Consider the following 24,236-nt stretch of genomic DNA (forward strand, 5'->3'; position numbering starts at 1 on the left):
ATGCCTGAGAGACAAGCAATAAACAGCCAATTAATCGGTTACTCCTCTTAGACCTTTACGGGTTAAAGTTTACCCACTCCCCGCAGTGACTGTGTGCCGTTTTTCCGAGCAGGTGTACCTCGTTTGGGAGTTGGTTCGCCACCTCGAGGTCGGTGAGGTCGAACCCGGCGTCGGAAGGGGACAGGACGCAGACGATCGTGCACCTCCAGAATGCTCGAGACCTCCAGAAGGGGTTTGCGACGGAGGCCATAGAGCCGTGAGAGGTCTCCATCCAGGTCGCGAGGAAGTTGAACAGCCGTACTGTGACAGAGCACTTGGCGCTGCAGGAAAAAGTGGAACCGTTTCGTTCATAACTTGTGTCTTACGACGGATCTAGTGGCCTACAAAAGAAGAATGCTCTTTTAGGGGCAAAGCTCCTTAGGGGCTAGCCATGTAGTGTAAGGCAAAAAAAAAAAAAACAACCGCATCTCCACGTGGTGAATGATGTTGATTGGGGCGAAGCTCTGGTGGTGCTTATGTGCGTAGATGGCGTAGACTGGCGTAGACGGTGAGCCGCAGCATGCCAAGCCCTTCGTTCGTTTTCATCCATGTCAAAACCAGAATGTGTGGTATGGAACGTGGTTATATACGCATTTGAGCATTTGACCGCAGCATGAAATGGATGAAAACGAACGAAAGGCTCGGCATGCTGCGGCTTAGCATCTACGCAGACAAGCACCACCAGAGCACCCATTTCGACCGCCGGATGCCAGATTCGATCATGTACATGTAGACATTGTGGGCCCGCTACCATCATCCAACGGATTTCGCTACATTTTGACATGTGTAGACAGATTCACGCGATGGCCTGAAGCTGCTCCACTCGCGGACATCACAGCAGAGACCGTCGCCCACACATTCATAACCACCTGGATCTCACGGTTTGGTTGTCCATCTATCATCACGACCGACCGTGGCCGACAATTTGAATGCGCGTTTTTCAAGGCCCTCACCAACATCTTGGGCACGTGCCACATACACACGACATCGTACCATCCTGCCGCAAATGGTATGGTTGATCGCCTACATCGCCAACTGAAGACGGCACTCATGACTAGAGAAGATCGAAACCATTGGGTCAACCATCTTCCTCTTGTTCTCCTTGGAATTCGTGGCACCTTCAAGACGGATTTAACTTGCACCTCAGCCGAACTGGTTTACGGCACTACACTTCGGTTACCAGGAGATTTCTTTACGTGCACACCATCCGCACAGCCTGATATGCCTTCATACCTTGAAGAGATGAGAAAATTCTTCACTTCTCCACGGCCGGTCTCACCAAGACAACAAACACAAAGACAGATTTTTATAAGTGAAGATCTGGATACGTGCACTCACGTATTCGTGAGACGGGATAAAGTACGCGCACCTCTCATTCCCCCATACGACGGACCATTCGAAGTCATTTCACGCACCGACAAAACTTGTACGGTCAACATCAATGGTCGTCATGACGTTGTGACACTCGATCGAGTGAAACCCGCTTACTTGGACTCTTTTCTGACGGACCCTGTGCTCCTGCACCATCCATCAGCCGTTACACCTACTCAAGCAAAAGCCTCCGTCAAATCACCGACTCCGCAAAAGACCGTGACGTGGGCCACAACCACACGGGTTGCTCCACGACACTGGGGGGGGGAATTCTGTAGCAGAGCCGACAGCTGCCACAACCACACGGGTTGTAGAAAACACCAGAGTGAATGTTGTTCCAGACTAAACAACCAAGGCTCCATTGCGCCGGGCGCAGTGCCGGTGAGTGCGCCAGCTCACGCTACCGCGTGGCCTCGGGAGCCGCGCGATATAAGAGAATGTATGCCTTTTGTCTAAGCTCTGCGCCGGACGTCCCTTCTCCGGCGCTTTCGAACACACCGCCGACAAGGGGTATAGCCTTGACATGTCTAAGTGTGGCTCTGGAAAAAAGTTGCAATCATCAGATGAAAATCAGTTTTGAACGACAATCAAAAAGGTTAGACGCGGGGTACCCCCCTAACCTAATCTCTAGTTGTTGTGAGAGGCTTCTTCAAAAGCTAAAAAGAAGTAAAAAAGGCAGCGAGGCAAGTAAAGAAAGGAAACGAGTGCAAGTCATTCTGTACATGCATGCCGTGTCTCATAATCTAAAAATTTAAGTAGCTGGTAGATGCCACATTAACGTGGTTTTTTCGACACCGTGTAAACTTGCCAGGATATGTCCGATGTTGACAAGGCAGAAAAAAGCACCGTGCTCCAAGAAACACGCGGTGCATTATACTCCGTGCGTCACCAACATGGTGTACGAGATTCCGTTTAGTTGTGGCAGAGTCTACATTGGGCAGACTGGGCGCTGCTTCAATGATAGAGCACGAGAACATAATTTTGTGTGCGCAACAATGCAGGGGGCCATCTCGCTGACCATTGTAGGCGATGTGGGTTTAAACCTGACCTGACTTGCACAAGGTTTTTAAGAAAGGCAAAGGAAAAAATGGAAAGAGAGATTATAGAGGTATTCTACATAAAAAAGAAAGAAAACATTTGTGTCAGCGCTCCGTCTTTGTATTTGCTTCAGAGTGAGATGGTGTTTCTGGAAGGTTGGCTCCGATTGTGGCAACTGAATCTGATGTGGTTTGGGCAATGTGTATATATAGGTGACAATGGCGTTAATAAAAACCGGTCGAGAGTGAAGCAGCTGTGTTGTCGTCAGTGTTTCTTTATTGTCCCTGTTTGTTCGCGCTTTTTAACCTTTTATTCAGTATTTAGAGGGATGAGAGAGGGGTGGCCTTGCAAGATAGGCAACGCGATACCCTCTCCCCCTTTCGCTCGTCCGACTTGCCCGACTCGGCTGCTCGAATGTTGTTGCCTTGGTAGCCCGCGCCTGCCAGCGTATGTCACGTGGTAGCTTGAGAAAAGACAATGGGAGGAGCGTACCGAGGACATCCGTTATTCCTTTCGGGGGTTTTTACAAAGGGTCTATCGAGACTTCACCGTCAAGACCCCACAGTGCGTGAATGCGATATTGATGCCCAACGACTTTGTCGTGATGCGTCACAGCTATTTACTGTGCATTAATGTGGGACTGCTCATTTTTTTAAGAAGCCTCTCATGCTCTACCAGCTCACATTTTAGTAGGGGTGTGCGAATAGTGAAATTTCAGCTCGAATCGAATTCGAATCGAATAGTGTCGAATAGTGGCCAAAAATTCGAATTTCGAATCGAATACCGAATATTCAAACTTGTAAATCGAATTTGAATCGAATAGTGGTCAAATATCAACTTTTATTCTAAATACACAAAAACATTGCTTAGGTAGGTAGCCTGCAGTTAGCGGGACACAGCTTCTTGTGAACTACAAGTTGTCATGCAGGAACACAAGCTGCTCCACGTGTGCAGGCTTCAGGTTTTCTCTGCGCGTTGTCACTGTGTTGCCCGCTGTGGAGAACATGCGCTCGCTGGGCACCTCTGTAGCTGGGATAGGGAGGTACCTCAAAGCAATTTTTGCAATGCCAGGATACAGCGCAGCTCCGTGTTCTTTCCAGTAGGTTAAGGGGTCATCTTTCCTGGGGAGCAGTGGTTCATTGAAGTACTTCTCAACCTCCTGGCTGTAGGGTCTGGCATTATTGCATTGGCTCTTTTGTGAAGCCAACAGTTCAACCGTCTCCCAGACTGTCACTGGGATGTCCTTGGAGCTGGTCGATGGCTGGCAGTAAAGTTCCTGCCTGCTGGACTGCTGGGAAGAGTCGATGCGACGACTTCGATCAGCAATCTCCGCCGCCAGCAGCTCAACAGCCCGTGTATGGTCGTACGACGTGGAGAAGAAAATGGCCTTAAATCTTGGGTCACACAGAGTGGCCAGCACCAGTTCCTTCTGTTCCATGTAGACAGGAAACCGAGATTTCAGGCTCTTAAGCAAGTTCTTTGCAAAAGCTACGACTTCGCTCTCGATGGCAGAGTACCTCTTCAAGATTTGCTCTGCCCCATAAAGAAATGGTATGGCAGATGAAAGGGTTCCATACTTTTGGCCGCCCAGATCAATGGTCGCATCTGCAATAGGCTTCAGGATCTGGACCAGGCTTTCTGCAGCATTCCACTCACTTCCTGAGAGACAGGTGACGCTCGTTTCTGATGTTGCCATTTCAAGTGACACGGCATCTTTGAGCTGCACCAGACGACTCAACATTGCATGCTCGCTGTTCCATCGAGTGTCGACGTCTTGAATGAGGCTTGTGCTAGGCAGCTCCATGCGCCTCTGGCAGTCCTTGAGCCGTTGTGTTGCCTGGGCACTGTGCTTGTAGTGTCCCACTATGGCTCGTGCCTTTTTGCAGAGCAGAGACACAGCAGGAGTTTCATCTTTGGCATCTTTAATTGCCAGCTGAAATGTGTGCCCCATGCACTGAAGAGGTGTCCACTCCATCTGGCGGACTGCGGCTCGGATGTTGCGGCCATTGTCTGTGACCACGTACACAGGCACACTGTTGAGGTTAGGAGCCCACTCCTGGACGATTGCAGTTAGGCAGCTCTGAATGTTGACTGCAGTGTGGCTTTCTGGCATATGTGTGCATGCCAATGTGAAGGCCTTCATAGCAAAACCTTGTGTCATGTAATGACATGTCAGGGAGATGTACCCTTGATTGGCCCTTGAGGTCCACATGTCTGCAGTGAACGTGATCGACTCCAACCCTGTTCCAAGGTCCGCGGACATTTCCGCCTTGAGCGTGTCCACTGTACTCTTGTACAGCTCAGGGACTATCGTCCTGGAAAACGTAGTCCTGTGAGGGATGTTGTACTGCGGCTGGAGATGGTGGATTAGCTCTTGAAATCCCTTGTTCTCGACGATGTCATACGGCTGAAAATCCAGCGCGATCATCCGCGCGATGAACATAGTGGTTTGCTTTCTCACACTTTCTGAGAGCTGACCCTTCTGCTTGTTCAAAGCCAGCAAGGTTGGCTGGCTTCGATCTTCATCTTTACGTTTCTTCTGCTTCACGGACGACTCAAGAAACCGCAAGTAGAGCGCGTGATGCTTGCTTTTCAAATGATTGACAAGCGGGCTCGTTGTGCTGGAGGGTGTTTTCAGAGTCGAGTTGCATGCTTTGCAAACTGCAGAGCACGCAGTTGATTTTTCAAAAAAAGTCCATATGAAACTTCTCTTCTTTTCTTCATTGGGATTCATACCAAGAGGATACCGGGCACAGCACAAGAATGAACAAATAACACGTAAAAAAACAGCAGGAAATGGCGACGCGGAAAGGACGAACCACGTGGAACTACGAATGTGACAAACCAAAACCGATAGATATGTGGTAGCGTGAAATGCTGCCATCTCTGTATCAGGCGGCAACTTGCGCCATCTAGCCTAAACCGTGGAAAGCTGGATGTAGCGTCTTGCGTCATTGAGCCAGTACCGCTAACAGCTAAAAGCTTCTGTTTTCATTAAATGTCTTCGGTTTTTCTTGATGCTCTATGACAAGCTCTATGATTAAGTTAATTTGTGTTTTAACTAAGTTTGTAGTGTACATAACTGGCAGCAGGTGGGAGGCGTTGCGAAACCGCGAAACACAACTTCAAAATGGCGGCTTGTGTGGTTTGACGACGGCCGTGGAGCCGCGGCGCAGAAGCTCGATCACGACCATTTGGTTTAAAGGAATACAAGAATTGAAGCACTTTCTCTCGAAACGGTAAGTCAGCCAAGCTTCCTGGAACGCTAGCTTGGTTTAAATCTAGCAGAGGCCTGTGAGCACTACGTCATGATACTGGCAACGTTCGTGAATAAATCCCGATTTTTCTAACAATACTGAAATCCGAAGTGTCGAATTATTCGAAAACTCGAATAGAAGAAATTCGAAAGTCGAATCGAATTATTCGGCCAATCACTATTCGATTCGAATTCGGAACTCGAATATTCGCACACCCCTACATTTTAGTGAAAAAATTATAAGACCTCACAAATTGAAATGTTCCTCGTATTTTAAAATAAAATAAATAAAAAAATATCCAATGTCACTGCATTTTGGCGACTGTTGAACTAAAGCTTTTTGACTAATTTTATAAAAGAAATCTGTGTCAGGTGATCAAAGCAAGGACAAGCCAACATACACAGCTCAGTGAAAAATATTTCTCATTTAGAAAATTGACTACACAAACTTTCACACTAAATGTTGATTAGTTCAATCTGGTATTGATTCATATTTTAAAGTGATAAAAGATTATAACAGATATGATCTGGTGAAAGTAGTAAACCAAAAAGAAATGAGCTTGTAGTGAAACTAAATTAAAATTATTTAAACCTAAATGGACTCGAAAAAGATACGGAGGCCTGCGGGCCTTGCCAACGTTGCTGGTACTCAAGCAGAAAATGTACAACTAACTTTGCTACTCCGGGAGGCTGGTAACAAAAAAAAAAAAGGTAGGACTCACAGGTTAAAGGCAGAGAGCTTGGATGAAGTGAGTGGTTCGCTTTCCACATCCCGCAAGAGTTCCTGCGGACTCTCGCAGACAGCAAGGTGCTCGAGGAAGTGATCCACCATGCCAAACAGTCTGCTTGGTTTTTTGGGAACTGTGTGAGAATGAAGCACCAGCTTCGTGTCAATTACCCCCGACGTTAACGACACCTGCAACGTCGAATACAGCTTCTACACTTGGTGTCAACTTTTTGTCTCGCTTTGTCATAGTTTCCACAGTGCTCCAATGCTGCTATAGCTACCATATTTACTCGAATATAAGTCGACCACGAGTACAGGTCGATGCCTTTATAATAATCTCTCAAAGAACATTTTTCTTTAAATTTTAACATAAGACAATTTTTTTTTTTTAAGAACAGAGGTAAGTTTGAGAAAAGGAATGAAAAACGAAGGGAGAACTGTACAGTTGTCCCTTCGTTTTGATTTTCTGATTTTATTATTTGATTTGTCTTTAATGCTGCCTATAATCTTTGCAACAAAACTAATAATGCTCCATCTAAACCAAATAGATACTTCTAAACAGATTGTAAAGGCAAATAATTTAGAAAAATTGTATTTGTATTTAATTCCACGTTATATAAAAACAACTTTCGAAGCAGTGTTCCCCTTTCAAACACTGCCTCTTGAATGGTGCAGCTCACCCTCGAAGAGATGTTTGGGTTCTAGCAGACGCTGTTCAAGTATCCAGGTGTAGCACTCCAGAAGACCCAGGAGCTGGTCGCAGAACTTGCAGACGGCCGAGAGAGTCGCCCAAGGTCGTTCCGATGCTGCCAAGTTTCCTTCAAAACTGGGTGACAATGGATTTAGAAAACAATGCTCGAAACAACAGTTTGTCATATGACAGGGAGTGCTGCCAGTTTTTTTTATGCCCGCAAATCCTTCTGGAGCCTGACTTGCCAAATCAATGTCAACAGCTCAATGAATACATAGGTAAATTAAAGAACTTTCACAGCAAAATTATTCAACTTAAGAACTACTCTTTCCATTTCAATTGCAGTGGGTTGCTGTCTATTGAAGACAGAGAAAAATGTGTCGGAGCATTGTTGACACCCGATACGACATTGGTGCAATTTGTTGTCACACCGGTGTCGCACAGCGCAGGCTGGTAGGCTTCAAGGTGTTGACAATGCCAAAGTGTGCTGCCAGCAACTGCTCGGAAGCTACCTTCTGTGCACAACTACTAGAAGATATGACGTAAAATATGCCCACTAAAGATTTTGCGAAAAAAAGTTGGCTTTCTTTCGATGATAAATTCACGAAAAGAGGCCAATATGGTACTTCCTTCCAGAAATGAAAGAAACAAAAAATATGTTATAATCCACGTTTCCTCCCACAGCGTTTTATAAGAAAAAATAAGAGAACAAGGCGGTACGGTCAAATGCCTTTATAACGAAGCCTACGAGCCTGGTGAAATCTTTCGTAGTGCAGAAAACTTTGTTGTAGTAGCTGAGTGCAAAAAATCTATCAGGTGAAACCGAATTTGTGTTGTTGCATACTGTAAAACCCTTTATTTTCGTGGCCCCTATTTTTCGCGAATCGGTCACAGATGACATAATCGCGACCACTAAATTTCGCGAATTCCAGACGCCTGCATTGAAAATCTTAAGGACCGAAATTTTCGCGCGCCCTTAAATTTCGCGAATTCTTCAATTCGTGAAATTTGCGAAAATTGAGGGCTCGCGAACATTAATGGTTTTACAGTATTGATGTACCTCATTCAAGGAGTTTTGGGAAACAGTATAGCTTCAAATATAGTATGAGTGACATCAAAAACGAGGACATTGAAAATCGAGTCATTAAAGAATGGAACGGTGGCCGAGTCTGCTAGCGCATCAGAGCTCGGAGCACGTGGGGCGAAAGCTCGCACTGAAGAAGCATCTTAGGCTCAATTATCACTTTCCTTTTTTTAGAACAGAGCTGTTATGGGCTAGTTTCCCCAGGATCGTGTCCCCGCATAGAAATGAAGACACCAAACTCTGGACACATACCGCCATCTATGAGCGACGGCGGCAAGCTAAGTATCTGGTTGCCGCTGTCGCTCATAGATGGCGGCAGCCTTTCCACTCTGGCTTATTGACTTGTGGCCGGCCATTACTTTCCACTGTACAGCTCCGCCGATCTTCCTTCTTTTTCTTAAATTGTACTGGTACACGTTTGTGTACTCCACACTGCATGATGCAATTTAAAGACAGTATGCTAGTGGTCGTACCACGATTACCGCCACTGGCAAAGTTTGTCATATACAGCTAAAACACCCGGCACTCCTAGCTGCAGACTAATTTCCAGCTGTCCAAAGTTCCGCACAACAAACTTAACCGATTTATCAAAATATGAATCGCAATATTCACTAAACCCCAAACATCGACCCCTGACCACGCAGCGAATGAAAGGTGTTCACCGACTGCATAGATTTTGCCTTTCCTAAATCGGGCAGCGGCTTCCGCCACCACGTGTCGTTCAGAGGAGGCTCTCGAAGGGGCAGCGCTGCTTTCCATTGCATGTAGAGTCACTAGATGGCGTAGGAGCGGGCACAACAGAATCAGTCACGCACTCGGCATGTGACAGCAGCAGCGCGCAGTGAGGAGCGAGAATGGGGAGAGGCGCACAACCGAGCCGACTGGGCTCTTTTTCACGCCTGTCCGGCACAAAGGAGGGGGCGTGCTTCCTTCTGCACGACTCTTCTGACTACGTTAAAATTTTCTCACCTCGGGTAGAGTCACAGATCACGTTTTTTTGACCGTATATTATTGCTCCAAGGTGGAACAATTTGGGACTTGCATCAAGCAAGATTGGGAATCGTGGCGAATCCTGACGAAGATCGGCGGGTCGGTCAAACAAATGCAGAGACAGCACAAAAAGTTGCAACTGCCCATGAAAATATTTTCATTAATATATATAATCCTCGTTTGCGCAGGTCCTTTCACGTGCTTCGACATACATGCAAAATAAGAAAACAAGTGTGTGCACTGCTCGGGCAGAGCATTGAGAAAAAACTCATCTTGGAATGGAATGGCGTGTACTCGAAGGCGTGAGCAAAACGGAAGTATGCACGAACTGTGAGGGCATTTGGCAGCAACGTAGTCATGGAGTGCCATCTAGACACACGGTTGCATACTATACTCCGTTTCATACATAGCGTGTAACGCAGTCAAAGCTAGCGCACCGGTTTGCACCGCCAACTGCCTACTTTTACCCCATAAAATAGTGCTGCCCCAGCAAAAAAAAAAAAAAAAAGTCGTAAAATGTGCATTTTTGGAGCTAGTAACTGATAGTAGCGTTACGATTTCGACGGAACACCGATATTTTTCAATAAAAAGGAAAAAAATAATGTAAACTACTCCAAAGTTTAAATTGTTTTCCGTTTTCGTCCATGCGGCAGTCTCTTCGGGTTTTCGGGTTGAGCGGTTTCCCCTGCCGCCCTGCCTCGCCGGTTTTGAGAAGATGGCGTCTTACGCAGGGAAGCTTTCCTCTCCTGCTTGGATATTTTCGGAGATTCGTTGTGTGAAGATCTCGAAAAAGTGCAAGCAGGTGATCGCCAACGTGTACGCGAGTTCGAGAACGCGTTTCCCGGAGACGTCGGTTCGTGAAGTCCTGGAGATGGTCAGTAACGACACCGGAGTGTCTGGCAAGGTGGCGTCCCCGAAGCGAGGACCTCGCAACGTGAAAGTTTCGAGCACGCGGACCGTGGTGTGAACTGCCTTCTGTAATTTCTGGTGTTAAAATCGGCCTTGTGGCTTCAAAGTGAAACAAGCCTCAAGAAGGAACCGTGTCGGTGATGAATACGGCTTCGTCTTGATCGGCTAAGCGGACGATGCCTGTGGTTGCATTCTGAAGCGTCTGGGTTCGTTTGCCTGCGGGACCGTAACCTCGGTCAGCTCCGTCTGCCTGAGGCACCTTAACCTTGGTCGGCTAAGTGGACGACACACATGACCGTGCCTGTATTCCGAGGCCCCTGCTTTCCTCGGAAAAGGAAACAACACTCGATCCTGATCTCGAGTGCCGTGTGCTGTGTACACGTCTATTGTGAATCACTCCCGGTTCATGGGGGCGCCGGCACCAGAGCAGCGAGATACTGCCGTCTGGATGACTTCCATACAACGGCGAGTATTTGGACTCTGAAGGAAACTCCCATGAAGTCACATCACGCGAGGGAACGCCAAGCCGTCTGACCAATGGCAGTGCGGTCCTCTAATCCCAGTATTCGTTGTATAAAGGACCGTCCACCGCACTCTCAAGGTACTTTCTGATTTTCACGCTGCCATGTAAATAAACGGCTTTAAACAGAGACGCCCTGGATCTCGATCGTTCTTCCGTTTTGACGAGGCCGGCGCGGGGTTCAAACGAGGCACCAGCCCCTAGTCTACCCCCTTATAAATAAAAAGCAACGAGAAAATAGGAATTGAAATATACGCTATCTCAATGCGCACAATTTTGCACAAAAAAATACGTCCGAAAAAAAACAAAAAACCTTTGCGCCCAAAGTGGATTCGAACCACCGCCACCGAGACGTCGGTATCGCCAGAGCAGCGCCTTGTACCGCTCGTCCACGAAATGCGCGGAGTGACACATTTTTTTTGTGTTTTTTCATGCGCACTACTTCAGTACCTTTCCCAGTGTAGCACGCTATGTTTGAAACGGAGTATAGCAATATATTTACACCCAAAAACGTGTGGGAGGGGGGGGGGGGGGGGGGCGGGGGGACGAAGGTTCCGCGGCGGAGGCAGAGGCAGCACGGTGGAGGTGGTCGCCGTATTTTCATTTTCTACACCCGTCAATTGAAAGCACCCGTCAATTGAAAGCAGTGGCGGACTTAAAGGGGGGGGTCAGATGCTTGGACTCCTCTCTTGAATTCTGCATGTGTAAAAATTGAGGGTGTGGAAACGGGGAGGAGGGTATTCTTAAACTTATGGAACGCTGATCAACACCTGACCACACCCTCTGGAAATACCTGCATCCGCCCCTGCTTCAAAGCGACACTTTACGTGAAATAAACTACTTTTCGCCTACAAAGTTCGTGATCCTGGTGATTTTTGCTTTGTGGGGCCGTGCTATTGCTTCGTTAAATAGAAATATTTGTCAAACAGAAATTTGTTGTAGTAGTCAGGGAAACACATTGAACACATAGGAGAGAGGCCAAGACTGGATTTGACGTCGTTAAAAGGGAGTTTTTATAGAAGAGGCGTTCGTAATAAAGGCATTTGACTATATACCTCGAATTGCCATTCAGACAACCGCTGACTGACTGTAGAATGAACAAAGCTAAGAATGGCGAAAATGGCACTTGCCTCTCCACAAAGAAACCGGGTGAATTGCCGCGCAAGAGAGACGACATGTAGCTCTGGTGGCTCGGCGCCCCTGAAAAGAAAAAACCTCCCAATACTGTATGCAAGATCTTATTCAATTTGTCTTGAAGTGAAACGAAAAAGCTGTTAGTAGTGTAATGAACCGTTACCAGATGGCGCCACGAATCCTGCGCTAAAGTCGCACAGCCGTTCCCCTTTTGTTTGCATTTCTACCCCCCTTCTTCGCTTTATAAACAAGATGGCAGCTTGACAGCTGTGTGTCGTTCCTTTCCCCCAAATCCACTCAATCCGCGTCCCAGAAATGTGGTCACCCTGTGCACTTCAAATAAACAAACAAAAGCTGCCACTAAATGGGCACTAAAGAGGAATGTGCGATCGTCTGTTCATGGTCATATCTGTTTCTACGGGCCCTAAGCATCCTAAAAATCTAAAAATTACAATAATGCGACGTCGCCTCTCGCAAGTCGCCCCTCAATTGCAAGCCGCTCCTCTCGGAAAGGCGGTTGCGATTGGCCGACGATCGTCACCACGCTCACACCGCTGCTGGGGTATGCCCCGCCTTTCCCGAGTGGAAGAATCCGCTCAGAAAGGGGGCGTGAACCAACCTTTCATCGCGTTTTGTTAAGAAAATTGGCGTCGCACAATCGTAATTCTTGAATTTTTAGAATGCTTAGGGCCCATGTATTAGTTATGACCAAGAACAGACGATCGCAGAGTCCTCTTTAGTGCCCCTTTAACTTCGCAGCGCCACCATCCAAAGTGGAGGAAACAATGCCCCCGCCACGGTTTTAAACACAAAAAGAGAATATGCATTTTAAAATTTGACTTTCTTCCTATCAAAATTCGCCCTTTTTTGTTTGGCAACAAACTCAGTGGTGCCATCTATCGGGTATCTCCACTTCCGGTGTACGTATATGTATTTCCTCATCTGCTACTCATCATTCTCTTATCGTAAGAGTGAACTCTTTCCTGACCACGGGGAAAGTAGAAATTTTCTAAAGATTCGTGCAAACAATTTTATTTTCCTGACTAATTTGCATATGAAGCAATATGACACATCAAAATGTGACCAATTAGTTGCTCTTTCAAAAGAAACAAAGGTTGGTATAATGTGGGAAAAAGATTTTAAAATTTTATTTCTTGGAAGTACAATATATGTGTGGAGCCGGAAAACATATAAATTCCAAAACTTCTAAAGCTACGTAAATTAAATGACAAAAAAAAAAAATTCAGAATACAGAAAATGTGCCCCACACCCGCAGCTATTACTTCTGAAAGTTAGTGTACTCTGACCAACATTGTCTATTTTTGGTTCATCGAAGACTTAGCCACCGTAACACGCGAGAGGTTTCCAACAAAGGAATGCTTATACAGTAAAACCTCGTTATAACAAAACGGGATATAACAAACTAATGGATATAACAAAGCAATCATAATTGCCCTTGCTTGCTAATAGTGGGAAGAAATGGACATTGGCTATAACAAACTAATGGTTATAACAAAATAATTATGACTGCTCCTTCAACTTTGTTATAACGAGGTTTTATTGTATTGGTGAAACACAAATAGCACACCTCACATCCCCAGCAGAATGCTTTTTTTGTGTTCTACCTTGGCTTTGTCACAGCCTTGATTGTAGCTCTATATTTAGCATTTTTGTCCACCTCGTTGGGAACATGGAACGTGCGCGCTCGCTCAGGGCAGCATTGGAAATGGTTGAGATGCTTACCGACAAACACCTGTTAAGTGAGGCCTATAATATCATTTAAATTATTCCCAGTGCGCATGAAAAAAATTATGTCACAATACAGTTGAATTATGTAAATAATGCCATCTTCATTACAAATATTGATGGAACCAGTTAGCCATGTTAGAAAAGTGCAACCCCAGTCCCCAGGACTGTTTCTGACAGTCCACGAGCTTGTGATAAAGCTCAAACCTACGTTGAAATTCAAACTAGAGTTCTTCGGCTATCCATGGGATTGTGGAGCCTAATTCTCCACACTAAATTGAATTTCTTGACGGCGCTTGGAGACCATCAATCACCGGTGATCGACGGCCTATGGGCGAAGTCTCGCTAGAAGTTCAAGATATATTTGACCTCCTGCAAAATCTAGTTCAGAACCAGAAGTGGTTGGGGGCACACACTGGTGCCATCACATTTCAACTCATGCAAGATAGTGAATATGGAACCCGGGTGCGCGTTGGAATCGATTAAGTATGAAACCCAGTTTCTGCCAAAGTCACCGGCTCAAAACAGAGAATGGCACCACTGAAACTACTCACCTCTGCTATAGCACAGCTGCATCAATACTAAGGTAAGCACCGAATTAAAATCAATTGCTGGGCTAGTTGATTGAACATCATATATATAAAATAGCACAATAGGTCAGGAACATGAAAGGGACAGCACAAGCGCTACTTCGGCGCAGCTCCAGAGCTACATTAGCACTAGATTAGAGACGTGCCGTAGGTGTGAACGGGCCTCAAAGATGCCACAAAGAATCTCAGACCGCTCTAGAAATGAGCGTAATGGAAAACAGCGCGAAAGGACAATGAATGAAGAACAAGAAGTGACGGGACCAAGTGCTGACTATCAAATGAATGTTTATTAGAAATACACACAACACGTGACTTCTGCTACGATGTATTCAACACTACCAATCTTCCTTGAGAATACAAAACAAACACTCTCAACCTCAAATCCCCACCATCGTATCTATTGGAAGTGTCGATTATAACGGAGCAGGAGTAATGTGTTTTGCGTAGTATTTTTAATAAAAATTCAGTCGACAGTCACTTCGTACTGTCAGTCCTTGTTCTTTGTCCGTTTTCTCTTTGCAGTTTTCCACGACTAGTCCAACTTTGCATTCTTGCTAGAAAGAAGCACGAGCACCAAGGGGCCCCCTCTACCTAGGAGCTTTGGGATGAGCGCATGCACCAGCTCCATGCACTTGTGGCGGCAGTCCGCCTGGGGACAGCTCGTCTGCAGCAGCAGCCACCGGACAACCGTGGAGAGGACCACGGGCTCGCCACCAGTGTCCCTGGACGGGCAATGCGCCATCTGACCGTTGCAACACTTTATGGCACCACTCTCCGTGGCTTTGTGCTCGGAAGGTGGCAACTAACTGCCCCATCCCAGACGCGACTGGGTGGTCCGTAGCCACCTAGTGGATCGGAAGAGTGAAGTGGCCCCCTGGCATCCACTTGCCCTTCTGGGCGAGAGATGGTACTTTGACGCCCTCTGGTAGTGGCTGGGAGAAAGCTCCTTGTCATTCGGTAAACAAGGTGGTGCACTAGAGGGTGCGAGACTCTCCCCTGAATGTCGGCATAGGATTCGGGCGAGTGCAAAGTCGCCCAAGTGAGGTGTTTCGACGGTTGACAGTGCAAGCACAAGTGTAGGCCCGGGGGTCGGGCCTAGCTCTTCGTGAACTCTGTGGCACGTGAGACAATTGTCTCGCTGCCATAGTTAGTCCATGCATTATCGACAGCCATAGCTGGAATCACGTTCATTGAACGTTGGGTAAACAAGAGTGAATCTTACTAGAATAGAAAGTTGGGCGAGTTGGTAAGAATCCATTTGAAAAACAGCGCGAAAGACACAACGACAAGAAGGAGGGACAGCGCCTCGTCCTGTGTCCCTCCTTCTTGTCCTTGTGTCTTTCGCGCTGTTTTTCAAATAGAGTGAATCTCTGCTCATCGGTTATTCCACGCATTTATTTTGGCTGTACAACTCGAGACCGCTAGACGCTATAGCGCCGACGATAAAGCGTGCGACACGAGCGCACCGCAAAACGAGAATGCACGCTGTTAGAGCAGACGAATTGGGCAGCCAGTTGAGCGAGCGTCACGGGAACGCATGTGCACGCCGCGGAAAGTTTTGAGGATGGTAGACGCAACTGCCTGTGTTTTGTTACCGGCGCTGTGTAGAAGTCATAGACACCGTCACGTAAACGCAGCGGTGTTTGTGATCTTCACCAACTAAGCTGTTCTGTATTTAACGGCTCTTAGAGGCTCTATTTGGTAAGGTCCCGTTTGTCGCAGCCTTCGGTATTAGCAGAGACGCGCGGAAATTTCAACTGGAGCTTAAGTTAACATATTTTTGTATATCAAATTATCGATACATCTAACTCTTTTACGAGATCCCCTTTGAATTCGATATATCCGGGTTTGACTGTATTTTTACCACTCGAAATTGAAACACACTCGCTTTATCCAGAATGTTCCCCAAAAGTAACCTTAGGCTACGACCATCGCTAGATTTAGATGCCAACCAGTGCAAAGAAATAGCCCAATCGACTGACCCTGTCGTGGTGAGGGAAAAATAAATTCTGTCCAAAATCATCTTTTAGAAAATGGTCCAGGACAGAATTGTACACTGAGGTAAATCTAAGAGGCTACGGCTGGATTCGGCCATCTTTCCAGTGCATCAACTGCCATCACCAGGAAACAAAGAAAGAACATTGATTGCGATGCTACACTCAATTTATCGGCCCTGATAGTGCTCTCCTGACGCGCACTGAACTGGTTGTGCGCTGGCATGTTGCGCGCTCTCGAGGTATACTTTTTATTACCTTTTATGTTTTTAACATATCGTCAACAGATGGGTCCGGTCCAGTCCGCTTGGTCGTGGACTATGGTGGAGCCACCTTGCCAGCGAGTGTACATAAAGCTCCCACACCTTAACCCACGTGATACGAGGGTATTGTTTGCAAATCTAAATTTTTTTAGGTAAACCACCATTTTGTATCCAGAGCTTTCCAAGTATCACGTGCGTTTTCCATTTTTCTTTATTTTTGGGTGTGCAGTGGTCCACTTAGTTGCAGAACACGTGGAAGTCACCTTGCCGGAGATTTTCCCCAACTTCAAAGTTCTCCTAGCCCTATAGAAACTGCCCCAACCATTTCAATATTGCTCTTCCAGCTCCTCGACAAAGAAACAAGAGACCCACAGCCATCGAAGATGATCACAACCGCGGGCCATCGCAGAGGGTGACACCCCACCAGAACTGAACAAACCGGGACTGTGTTTTGGGCCTCGATTGACATTTGTACCTTTTTTTATTGCTTGCCGACGGAAGCCAGCGGAATCCCAATCAATGCTCGGTTCTCCTCAACGTGTAAACTAATATTTTTCTTCAGTTTTCTCGTACACCCGTCACATCTAAATGGTATACCCAGATTATTTCCAAAACTTTGCCAGACCATAACATATTTGGGTTAAGCTGTACCCCTTTATCGTCATTGGCAAAACTGTGATTGGGCAAATGTAGAGCCCATCGTCAACAACGACCTTTGCATTGGACCTAACTCACGAGGGCCACTTCCGCTTGACGTTTGGGCGATTCAGCAGCTCGCTCTTGGTCGAAACAATCCGCAGGACGTTGTCCAAGGCGCAACCCGACAGCTCTCTCGTCCCTGCAGCAATACATTGTACGCGTTAGATACTCCAAAACTTCTAGCTACAAAATATGCACAGCCATCTCTGGTAACAGACCAGTTGGGACCACTTGTAGCCACTGCTGTGCTTACAATCTCAACACTTTGTTCTTCCACAGTCTCGCGAGTGGGTGCCGCCATTTTGTTGCCTACTGCAGAGTCGGTGCAGGAGGCAATTAGCCCCGAGCAAGGCCGACTGGACCGCTGCAATCGCTCGATGGTGATGTAGTGACCCCCGTGATGAGGCAAGGTACTTTGTTTCGCTTTGGTTGTGTGCTGTAGTGCGTAACAGCAGAAACTCTTCGCTAAGTGTATTTTGTTTTTGCTGTCACGCAAAACGAGCGTAGGATGAAAGCTAAAAACAAATCCAAATACGCCAAAAGAAACAATCCGAAGTTCCGTGTAAGTTACGATGGAATCCTACGACAGCTTCGTGGCCACCAACACCGCTCGGATGCTTCGAAGCGGGGACCAATGAGAATATTTCTCCATGCTCTGTGCGTGCTTCCCACCTTCAAGCAGCAAACGCAGGGAAATACGTAATCAAAACTACAATTCTCAGTGAAGGCCCCTCGATTCACGGATTCCGGAAGCAACAACAACAATCCCAACAGCTTCAGCAGTCGCTCAAGTTAATAGGAAGGCCTAGCAAGGCGCTCGCCACTCGCTGCCTACGACCGGCAGCCTCGTTAAATAATTTTGATCACACAATCTTTTTTTTATTTTTTAAGTGTATTTGTTTTGTATAAATAGTTTGAACCTTGACCTAGATCTTTTGGTTAGGAGGTGAGTCATCCCTTCGACGTCCCCTCGTTATTTTCGGAGTGTTGTGCGGTGGTGGCGGATGCTGTCGTGGCAGCGACACACTCGTCAATTCTATTTGCTGCTTTCTTCGACGTAAAGCTCAAATAAACACGCTATGGATTACCCTCGCATAATGTGGTATGTGCACTTCATTTCTCGTGTCTCTCTAAAACTGCGTGAGCAAAGTACCAAAAGAACCGGCGACTGGAATGCCAAGTTCAACACGTGCTCAGCCATCCTCGCGATTGGTTTCTATTTGCTCTGCCTGTTTCCGACAGGCTGGGAAAAAACTCACTGAAGACACGTAAGGCTGCTTACGTGTAGGAGTGCGAAAGCATTCCTACACGCACAGCACATTCATACAAGCAGCTTGCCACATCTTCCTTTCACACACGGCGCTCCGTTGGCGACAGCGCTCTCCCCACTGCGCCGGTGAGGCGAAACCCACCGGCCTCACGATGGCTACCGTGACAAACTACCATCGTATCGCTATAGTGCCACATCAATGAAGAATAGTTTATCTTTACCACTTCTCTCTTCGCGCCGTAAGATTTCACGCCTGTGTCTATTTCATGAAATGTATTTTCATGAACCTCTCCTACACAATCAGCTGATTACTCCCCCCTTTTACATTTCATCTCGTCTTGACCATCAGCACAAAGTTGGAGTTCCAAGTTCATTGACCACAACATTTCAATCTTTTTCTCTACCGCACACACAGCCGAAGAATGGAACCACCTCCCCGGGTTGATTGCTGCCATAACTGATCCTAACCTGCTTAGAAATTCCATCACTAACTAATTTAGCAGCGACCCATCACCTTTCGTTTTTCTTTGTCTGTTGTACATTTAATATTGTGGACTCGTTACTGTTTTACTATCTTCCTTTTCATGTATGTGCTCTCCCCCTCTGTAAGGCCTTCAGGCCCTGAGGGTACTTCCAATAAATAAATAAATAAAGCACCTGCGTGGCTGTGCTTTTCTTTGCATTTTATGTCTAAGGCTTGATGACATAGTTTTATAACCATCTTTCGAGGACAACGCCGACGGCTTTCGCATAATGGGACAAGTAAGGCTTTCGCCTTAGAAAGAAAACTCGCCCCAGGAACCATGCCGTCCCAGAATCTGCCCGTTTGGTCCCTTGACAGGCCTCTGAAACCAAGACGACGAACGATTTCGGTCGTGGTCAGTATTATAACACAAAACCGAGTCAGCTGGGTCCTGTTCCGTAAGCCGCGACGCCACTGTTGTTGCACTGCTCTAGTCTAGTTTTGATGAGAAGTATGACGAAAGAATTACCGTAAAATACCGGGGGAGAACCCACCCCACTTTCACTGAAAGCTGGTTTAATCTAGGCATGGATACTTGTCCAATCAAATTGGGCGCTTAACGTATAATTTGAAGAGCTCCCATGTTTGGGAAATGGTAATAGTGGGTGCTTTGACGAAGTGGGCACTTCCACAGTATATTACGGTAGGTCAAAAGCAACCCTAAACTCTCGTTCTAGTCAACAAATCCAACATGAATTGTGAAAGATACCTACACGCTAGCAACGAAGCGCAGAAGCAGTCATGTGTTCCTTGCTACTACGTCGAGACAAGGAGTCACCAGGTGGCGCCAAGCCACCTTCGGAGGGCTAATAGTTGCAGCTTAAAACTTCCTGGGATTTAGGTACGGTGGCAGGAAGCTCGAGCAACACTATTTAGCTCCGTCACAGACTGCTTTGAACATTTTTGAAGGGCCAAAAAGCATTTTGTGAGATTTCAGAGAGAGCTTGAGTATATGGCAAAAACTATCGGAAGCACCAAGATGGCTGAGGTGTGGTTACTCCGAAGCGTAGCTTATTCCGCAACTCCAGTTTTTATCTGGTGTGAACCATGTCTGAAGGATGAAAAAATCCTTTTTTGTGGTTTCACATCAAGCTTCCAATAACAGTTATTTGAAGCACCAAGATGGCTGCCATTACTCTGAAGCGCAGCTTATTCCGCGGCTTCCCCAAGTTTCCACAGAGAGAAGGAACAAGTGTAAAATGTGCAAGAGGCGGAGTAAAGACCGTTTTCCAGTCTCAAATGAGCGTGATTCAAACGTGTCGGCTCGTCTGCAAGCTCGCAAGTTCAGAGTCACGCACCTATGGTCCTCTCGTCTGAGTGTGCCAGCTTGAGGCTGTCCACAAAATGGGCCAGGATGTCGAGAATGAAGACGTCCACCAACGACTCCTCTTCCCTGCAAACACAGAAGGCCGACCCAATCGCCCATTACAGCGGTTACACAGTTCAGCCGTAGTTCGCTTCTGCACAAACCAAAAACACCTCTTCATAAATGCACAACATTTACAAGGCCAGCACGTGGGCTTTTTGTGTCTGCGCACACACGTAGGCTCGATGGTTACATCACTGATGACATCACGGTGTTCGCAACATTTGGTATCTGGCCAAGGGTGCCAGATGGTGAAACAAGAAACAAGCTGCCACCAGCTCGCCTGCACACTTAGTGTTTTCAATAAATGAAATGGCTTTGTCGTTTTTCGCGCATCGTGCGCAGGTCCTTCATGCACAGGCTAAGTGACCTGATCTGCTTGCACCTGGGAGAAGAGGGCATTCGGGAATGTTCACCCAATGGAAAACTGCTGAGAGGCCACATTCACCATGCTTTCTTGTATATAGAACCGCTGCGCAAAATGATAATGCATTTCTTCGAGAATCAGCGTGGCAGTAGCAGCGATTTCGGCCCATTTTCCTCTCATTTTATGTAAACAGCAATGCCAAAACCAGAATATGTGTTTGCCGAAAAAAAAAAAATGTGTTGTTATTGATAAAAACCGAAAATATGTGTTCAAAATAGAAAAAAAAAATGTAGAGCCCTTCCACTTAACGTGAAGATGGAGGACCAGCGAAACTGTTATCTTTACGACGTCTAGGACAATGCCTAGAGAGCGACGTCTAGACGACCTCAAGTATGACTTCTTGGACGACCTCAAGAACGACTTCTTGGACGACCTCAAGGACGACGCCTAGAGGACGACCTCAAAGACGACTTCTAGGACAACCTCGAGGATGACTTGTAGGACGACGCCTAGAGAAATTCAGCCTTTCCACTCTGGTGAAAACCAGAGTTCAAAAGGCTGAAAAGGTTGCCGCTGTCGCTCATAGATGGCGGTAGCTGTCCAGAGTTTTGTGTCGACATTTCTTTGCCAACAGACATGATACTGGAAAAACTAGCCCTCAACAGCTCCGCTGTAAAAAGTATGCTGAAATTTAAAAAAAAAGTGAAAACGCTCAATTCTAATTATAATGAGCAAGATACTGTTTCTCTTAGACTGTTCGCTTGACTTGCTAGTTATGCAATGTGTGACATCGCCTCATCGGAGAGAGGGAGAAAATTTTAACGTTGGTTATGACATCACCTGTATTCACAGTTTTTATGGCAGTAGCTGTTAGTGTCCTTTCCTGGAATAAAATGTACGAAGGCAAAACTCTACTCTGCATAAGGGGGTTATATGCCAGAAAAATTAGGACAAGATGAGTGGAACACAGGACAGGGCATATGCAGTTCTGTAGCCCCCTACAGAACAGCTTGCATACACACTTTCACTTCTTCCACGGCAGGCGCAGTCTTGGGCGCCCCCGTTCTGAAAGCGTTTCAGCCGAAAAAAAAAAAAGCTTTGTATCCTCTCCGACACATGCAACCCCCCATGTTGCACAATCGTTCCCACCAAAGCACACATTTCACATACGTCTCCTACATCAATTCCGCTGAAAGCAAAGACCCGACTGAACATTATGCAGCACACTGGCTGAAGGCAAATCTCTTTCAACATGCCTTTCCACAACTCAGCGGCTACCGCTGTGAATCGCAGCACGCTTTGACTGTGTTTCAAATCTTGCCTAAATATACAGTATAGACCACTTACAACGTAACCGCATAGTGCAGGACCGGGTATAACGCGGTTTTTTTAAACCACCGGTTCACCTCCCATAGAACTCCATGTAATTACATACCGCTTAAAATGCAGGCGCGCGAAGGGAAATACCGGTTATAGTGCGGTTTTTGGCACAGCCCGCCGACCGCGCCGACGACCGGAGCAGCGAGCTCGCTTCCCTGTGCGACACTAGATAACGGCGCTGACGGCGCGAGCCGCAAGCTGCACTCGCGGGGCAAGGAGGTTGCTCGAAAACGCGGGGAGAAGCGAAGAGAGAGGCTTCAGTTGCCATAGCGACGGAGGGACGCACGCACGAGTCGTTCACGTGCGTGCGTCCCTCCGCTGCGTTGGAAACAAAGAAACCAACAACCGCAACGACAGACCAATCGCAGGTCGAGGAGAAGTGTTCGCGCGCGTTGCATGCCGGTCACGGGCCGGCCAGGTGCTTCTATTCCGCAAACATGGCGTCGGTTGCGATCGTCGTCGTAGACGGCGTGCATCTCATCGTTCTGCGTAAAAGTGCTATCCTTGACTCTGAATTTTCGTTGTGTGTCACTATGATAACCCAGCACGTACTAGAAGGGAAGATCCACCTACTCGTGCGGCGATGTCGTGGCGGCGCTCTCAAGACGGCAGAAACGCCCGTGTCATCGTGTTTGTTTACTTCGACTACAGTGGTGATTTCTAAGCATTTGTGTCCTCGAACATCGCCCGGATTTCTTATTTGGCGCATTTCATGCGTGTGCTCAAGTTCAAGGTATTACTGGCGCGTACCGTATGAAGGATGCGAATTTTCACGCGTTTTCATCTCCAGAGAAAAGTGATTAGGGTTACCAATCCTGAACGCTCGCAACGTCCGTCCGCAACCCGCGACGCCGTTAAAAGGCTGCACCAGGCAAAAGCCGCTAATTTCTTTTAAAATGTGTGACACACTTGAGACATAACTGTACTAGTCTATTGAAATAAAGACTTTCCTCAAACTAAGCTTATTTTTTCATCTAACATAAAATAAATTCTTTTACAAAGGTAAGTTGTCTCATGGCATGTATTTTGGCCTGAAAAATTGATGTTTTGGTTATAGTGCGGTACCGCTTATAGTGCAAATTTTCGCGACTCCCGAGACATCAGGGACGGCGCCAGGATCTTCATAATGGGGGGGCAGTGGGGAGGCGAACCAAATTGGGGGGGGGGGAGGGGGAGGGGCGGTTGCTTTGAGGTGCTGTCGCCCACGGGCTTGTGCAAGATAGCTTATGCGGTGTGCTCATTGAAAAGGGAAATGCGGAGACACGAGGAGGAAGACGGGGGGGGGGGGGGGGGGGTGTATCACAGCAGGGACCTCTGCCCCCTGTGCTCAGCCTCACAACCAGGTTTTGCTTCCCTTTCTGAGACAGTGCGGAATTCCCCATGACCTCGACTTTAACTAAGCTCCCCTTCGTTCACGTCTCCGGTCTCCGCTGAAGATAAGCACCCCAGAGCGGAATACGGAGAAAAGCCAGCAGGCGTCACGAAGGGAAGCTGCTTTTTCTAAAGCGCTTGATAGCTTACTTGCCCGCGGTTAGGGAGATATGAAGGCACCCTACCCGCGGTACGACTTCTAGTGGCTGGAAGCTAATAGAAAAAAAAATAAAACGCATGAACGGCTCTAAAGTTTGGACACTCGTTGCACTGGGTCTTCAAGCCGACGTCGTAGGCAATTATTTGTGTACAAAGCTGCTTCATCTTGGGGTGGCAGAAGAAATTTTAGGGGAGGCGCCCGCCACCCCTCGCATCCCCTTGGCGCCGTCCCTGCGAGACATACGTTATATGCGGTCTACACTGTATCCCAGTTACTTTAGTGGGTCGTGTCACGTGAGGACACAGACAAAGCTGGTCGCGGGTAGGTTTTCGAATGCCAAGGTACAAAACCCTTACCCTAGAGTGAGATCAAGTCAATTTTGGAATGCAACCTTTGCATGGTCACTTGCTATTTTTTTTTTTTTTAACAGCTATTTCGAATTAAAAGATAATATAAATAGGATGCTGGAAAGAGACTGGGCATTCCGAAAATGTATTTAGTTGGGGTAGCTTGGGGTAACTCGGAAAACCGGCGAAGCTTTAAAAAGTAGCCTCTTCCAGAAGGACACGACCTCTCAGTGTGCATGCAGAGGTCGCCGTGCCCACCTGAGCAGGACATAGAGGTTGTTGAAGACCAGAGCCGCCCCCAGTCGCTTGAGGGCGCTGGGGTGGCGGCAGTAGCTGCACAGCCTGCGCAGGACCGACTGCACGTTGGTGGGGCCCTTCTCCAGCTCCTGGCCATGAACAGA

The 24,236-nt window shown here is 47.1% G+C and overlaps 2 protein-coding genes across 2 annotated transcripts in view; both read right to left on the minus strand.

Moving 5' to 3' along the window:
• Positions 1–24,236, minus strand: part of LOC8026835 (DNA-dependent protein kinase catalytic subunit) — a 374,591-nt gene that overhangs the window by 244,252 nt on the left and 106,103 nt on the right. Inside the window, exons 29-36 of the mRNA XM_029967180.4 lie at positions 24,094–24,221; positions 20,143–20,237; positions 17,088–17,190; positions 14,687–14,817; positions 11,756–11,825; positions 7,112–7,257; positions 6,427–6,565; positions 119–320 (exon numbers count right to left, since the gene is read on the minus strand). Coding sequence (XP_029823040.2) covers positions 119–320; positions 6,427–6,565; positions 7,112–7,257; positions 11,756–11,825; positions 14,687–14,817; positions 17,088–17,190; positions 20,143–20,237; positions 24,094–24,221 — 1,014 coding nt within the window. The remainder of the gene's footprint in view (positions 1–118; positions 321–6,426; positions 6,566–7,111; positions 7,258–11,755; positions 11,826–14,686; positions 14,818–17,087; positions 17,191–20,142; positions 20,238–24,093; positions 24,222–24,236) is intronic.
• LOC121838344 (zinc finger BED domain-containing protein 4-like) lies at positions 3,199–5,230 on the minus strand. Its single transcript, XM_042294537.1, has one exon. The coding sequence runs from the start codon at positions 5,180–5,182 to the stop codon at positions 3,359–3,361; it is 1,824 nt and encodes a 607-aa protein (XP_042150471.1). The 5' UTR covers positions 5,183–5,230; the 3' UTR covers positions 3,199–3,358.

This window comes from Ixodes scapularis, unplaced genomic scaffold (assembly GCF_016920785.2).
Source record: "Ixodes scapularis isolate PalLabHiFi unplaced genomic scaffold, ASM1692078v2 PGA_scaffold6__148_contigs__length_123643588, whole genome shotgun sequence".
Classification (NCBI taxonomy): domain Eukaryota; kingdom Metazoa; phylum Arthropoda; class Arachnida; order Ixodida; family Ixodidae; genus Ixodes; species Ixodes scapularis.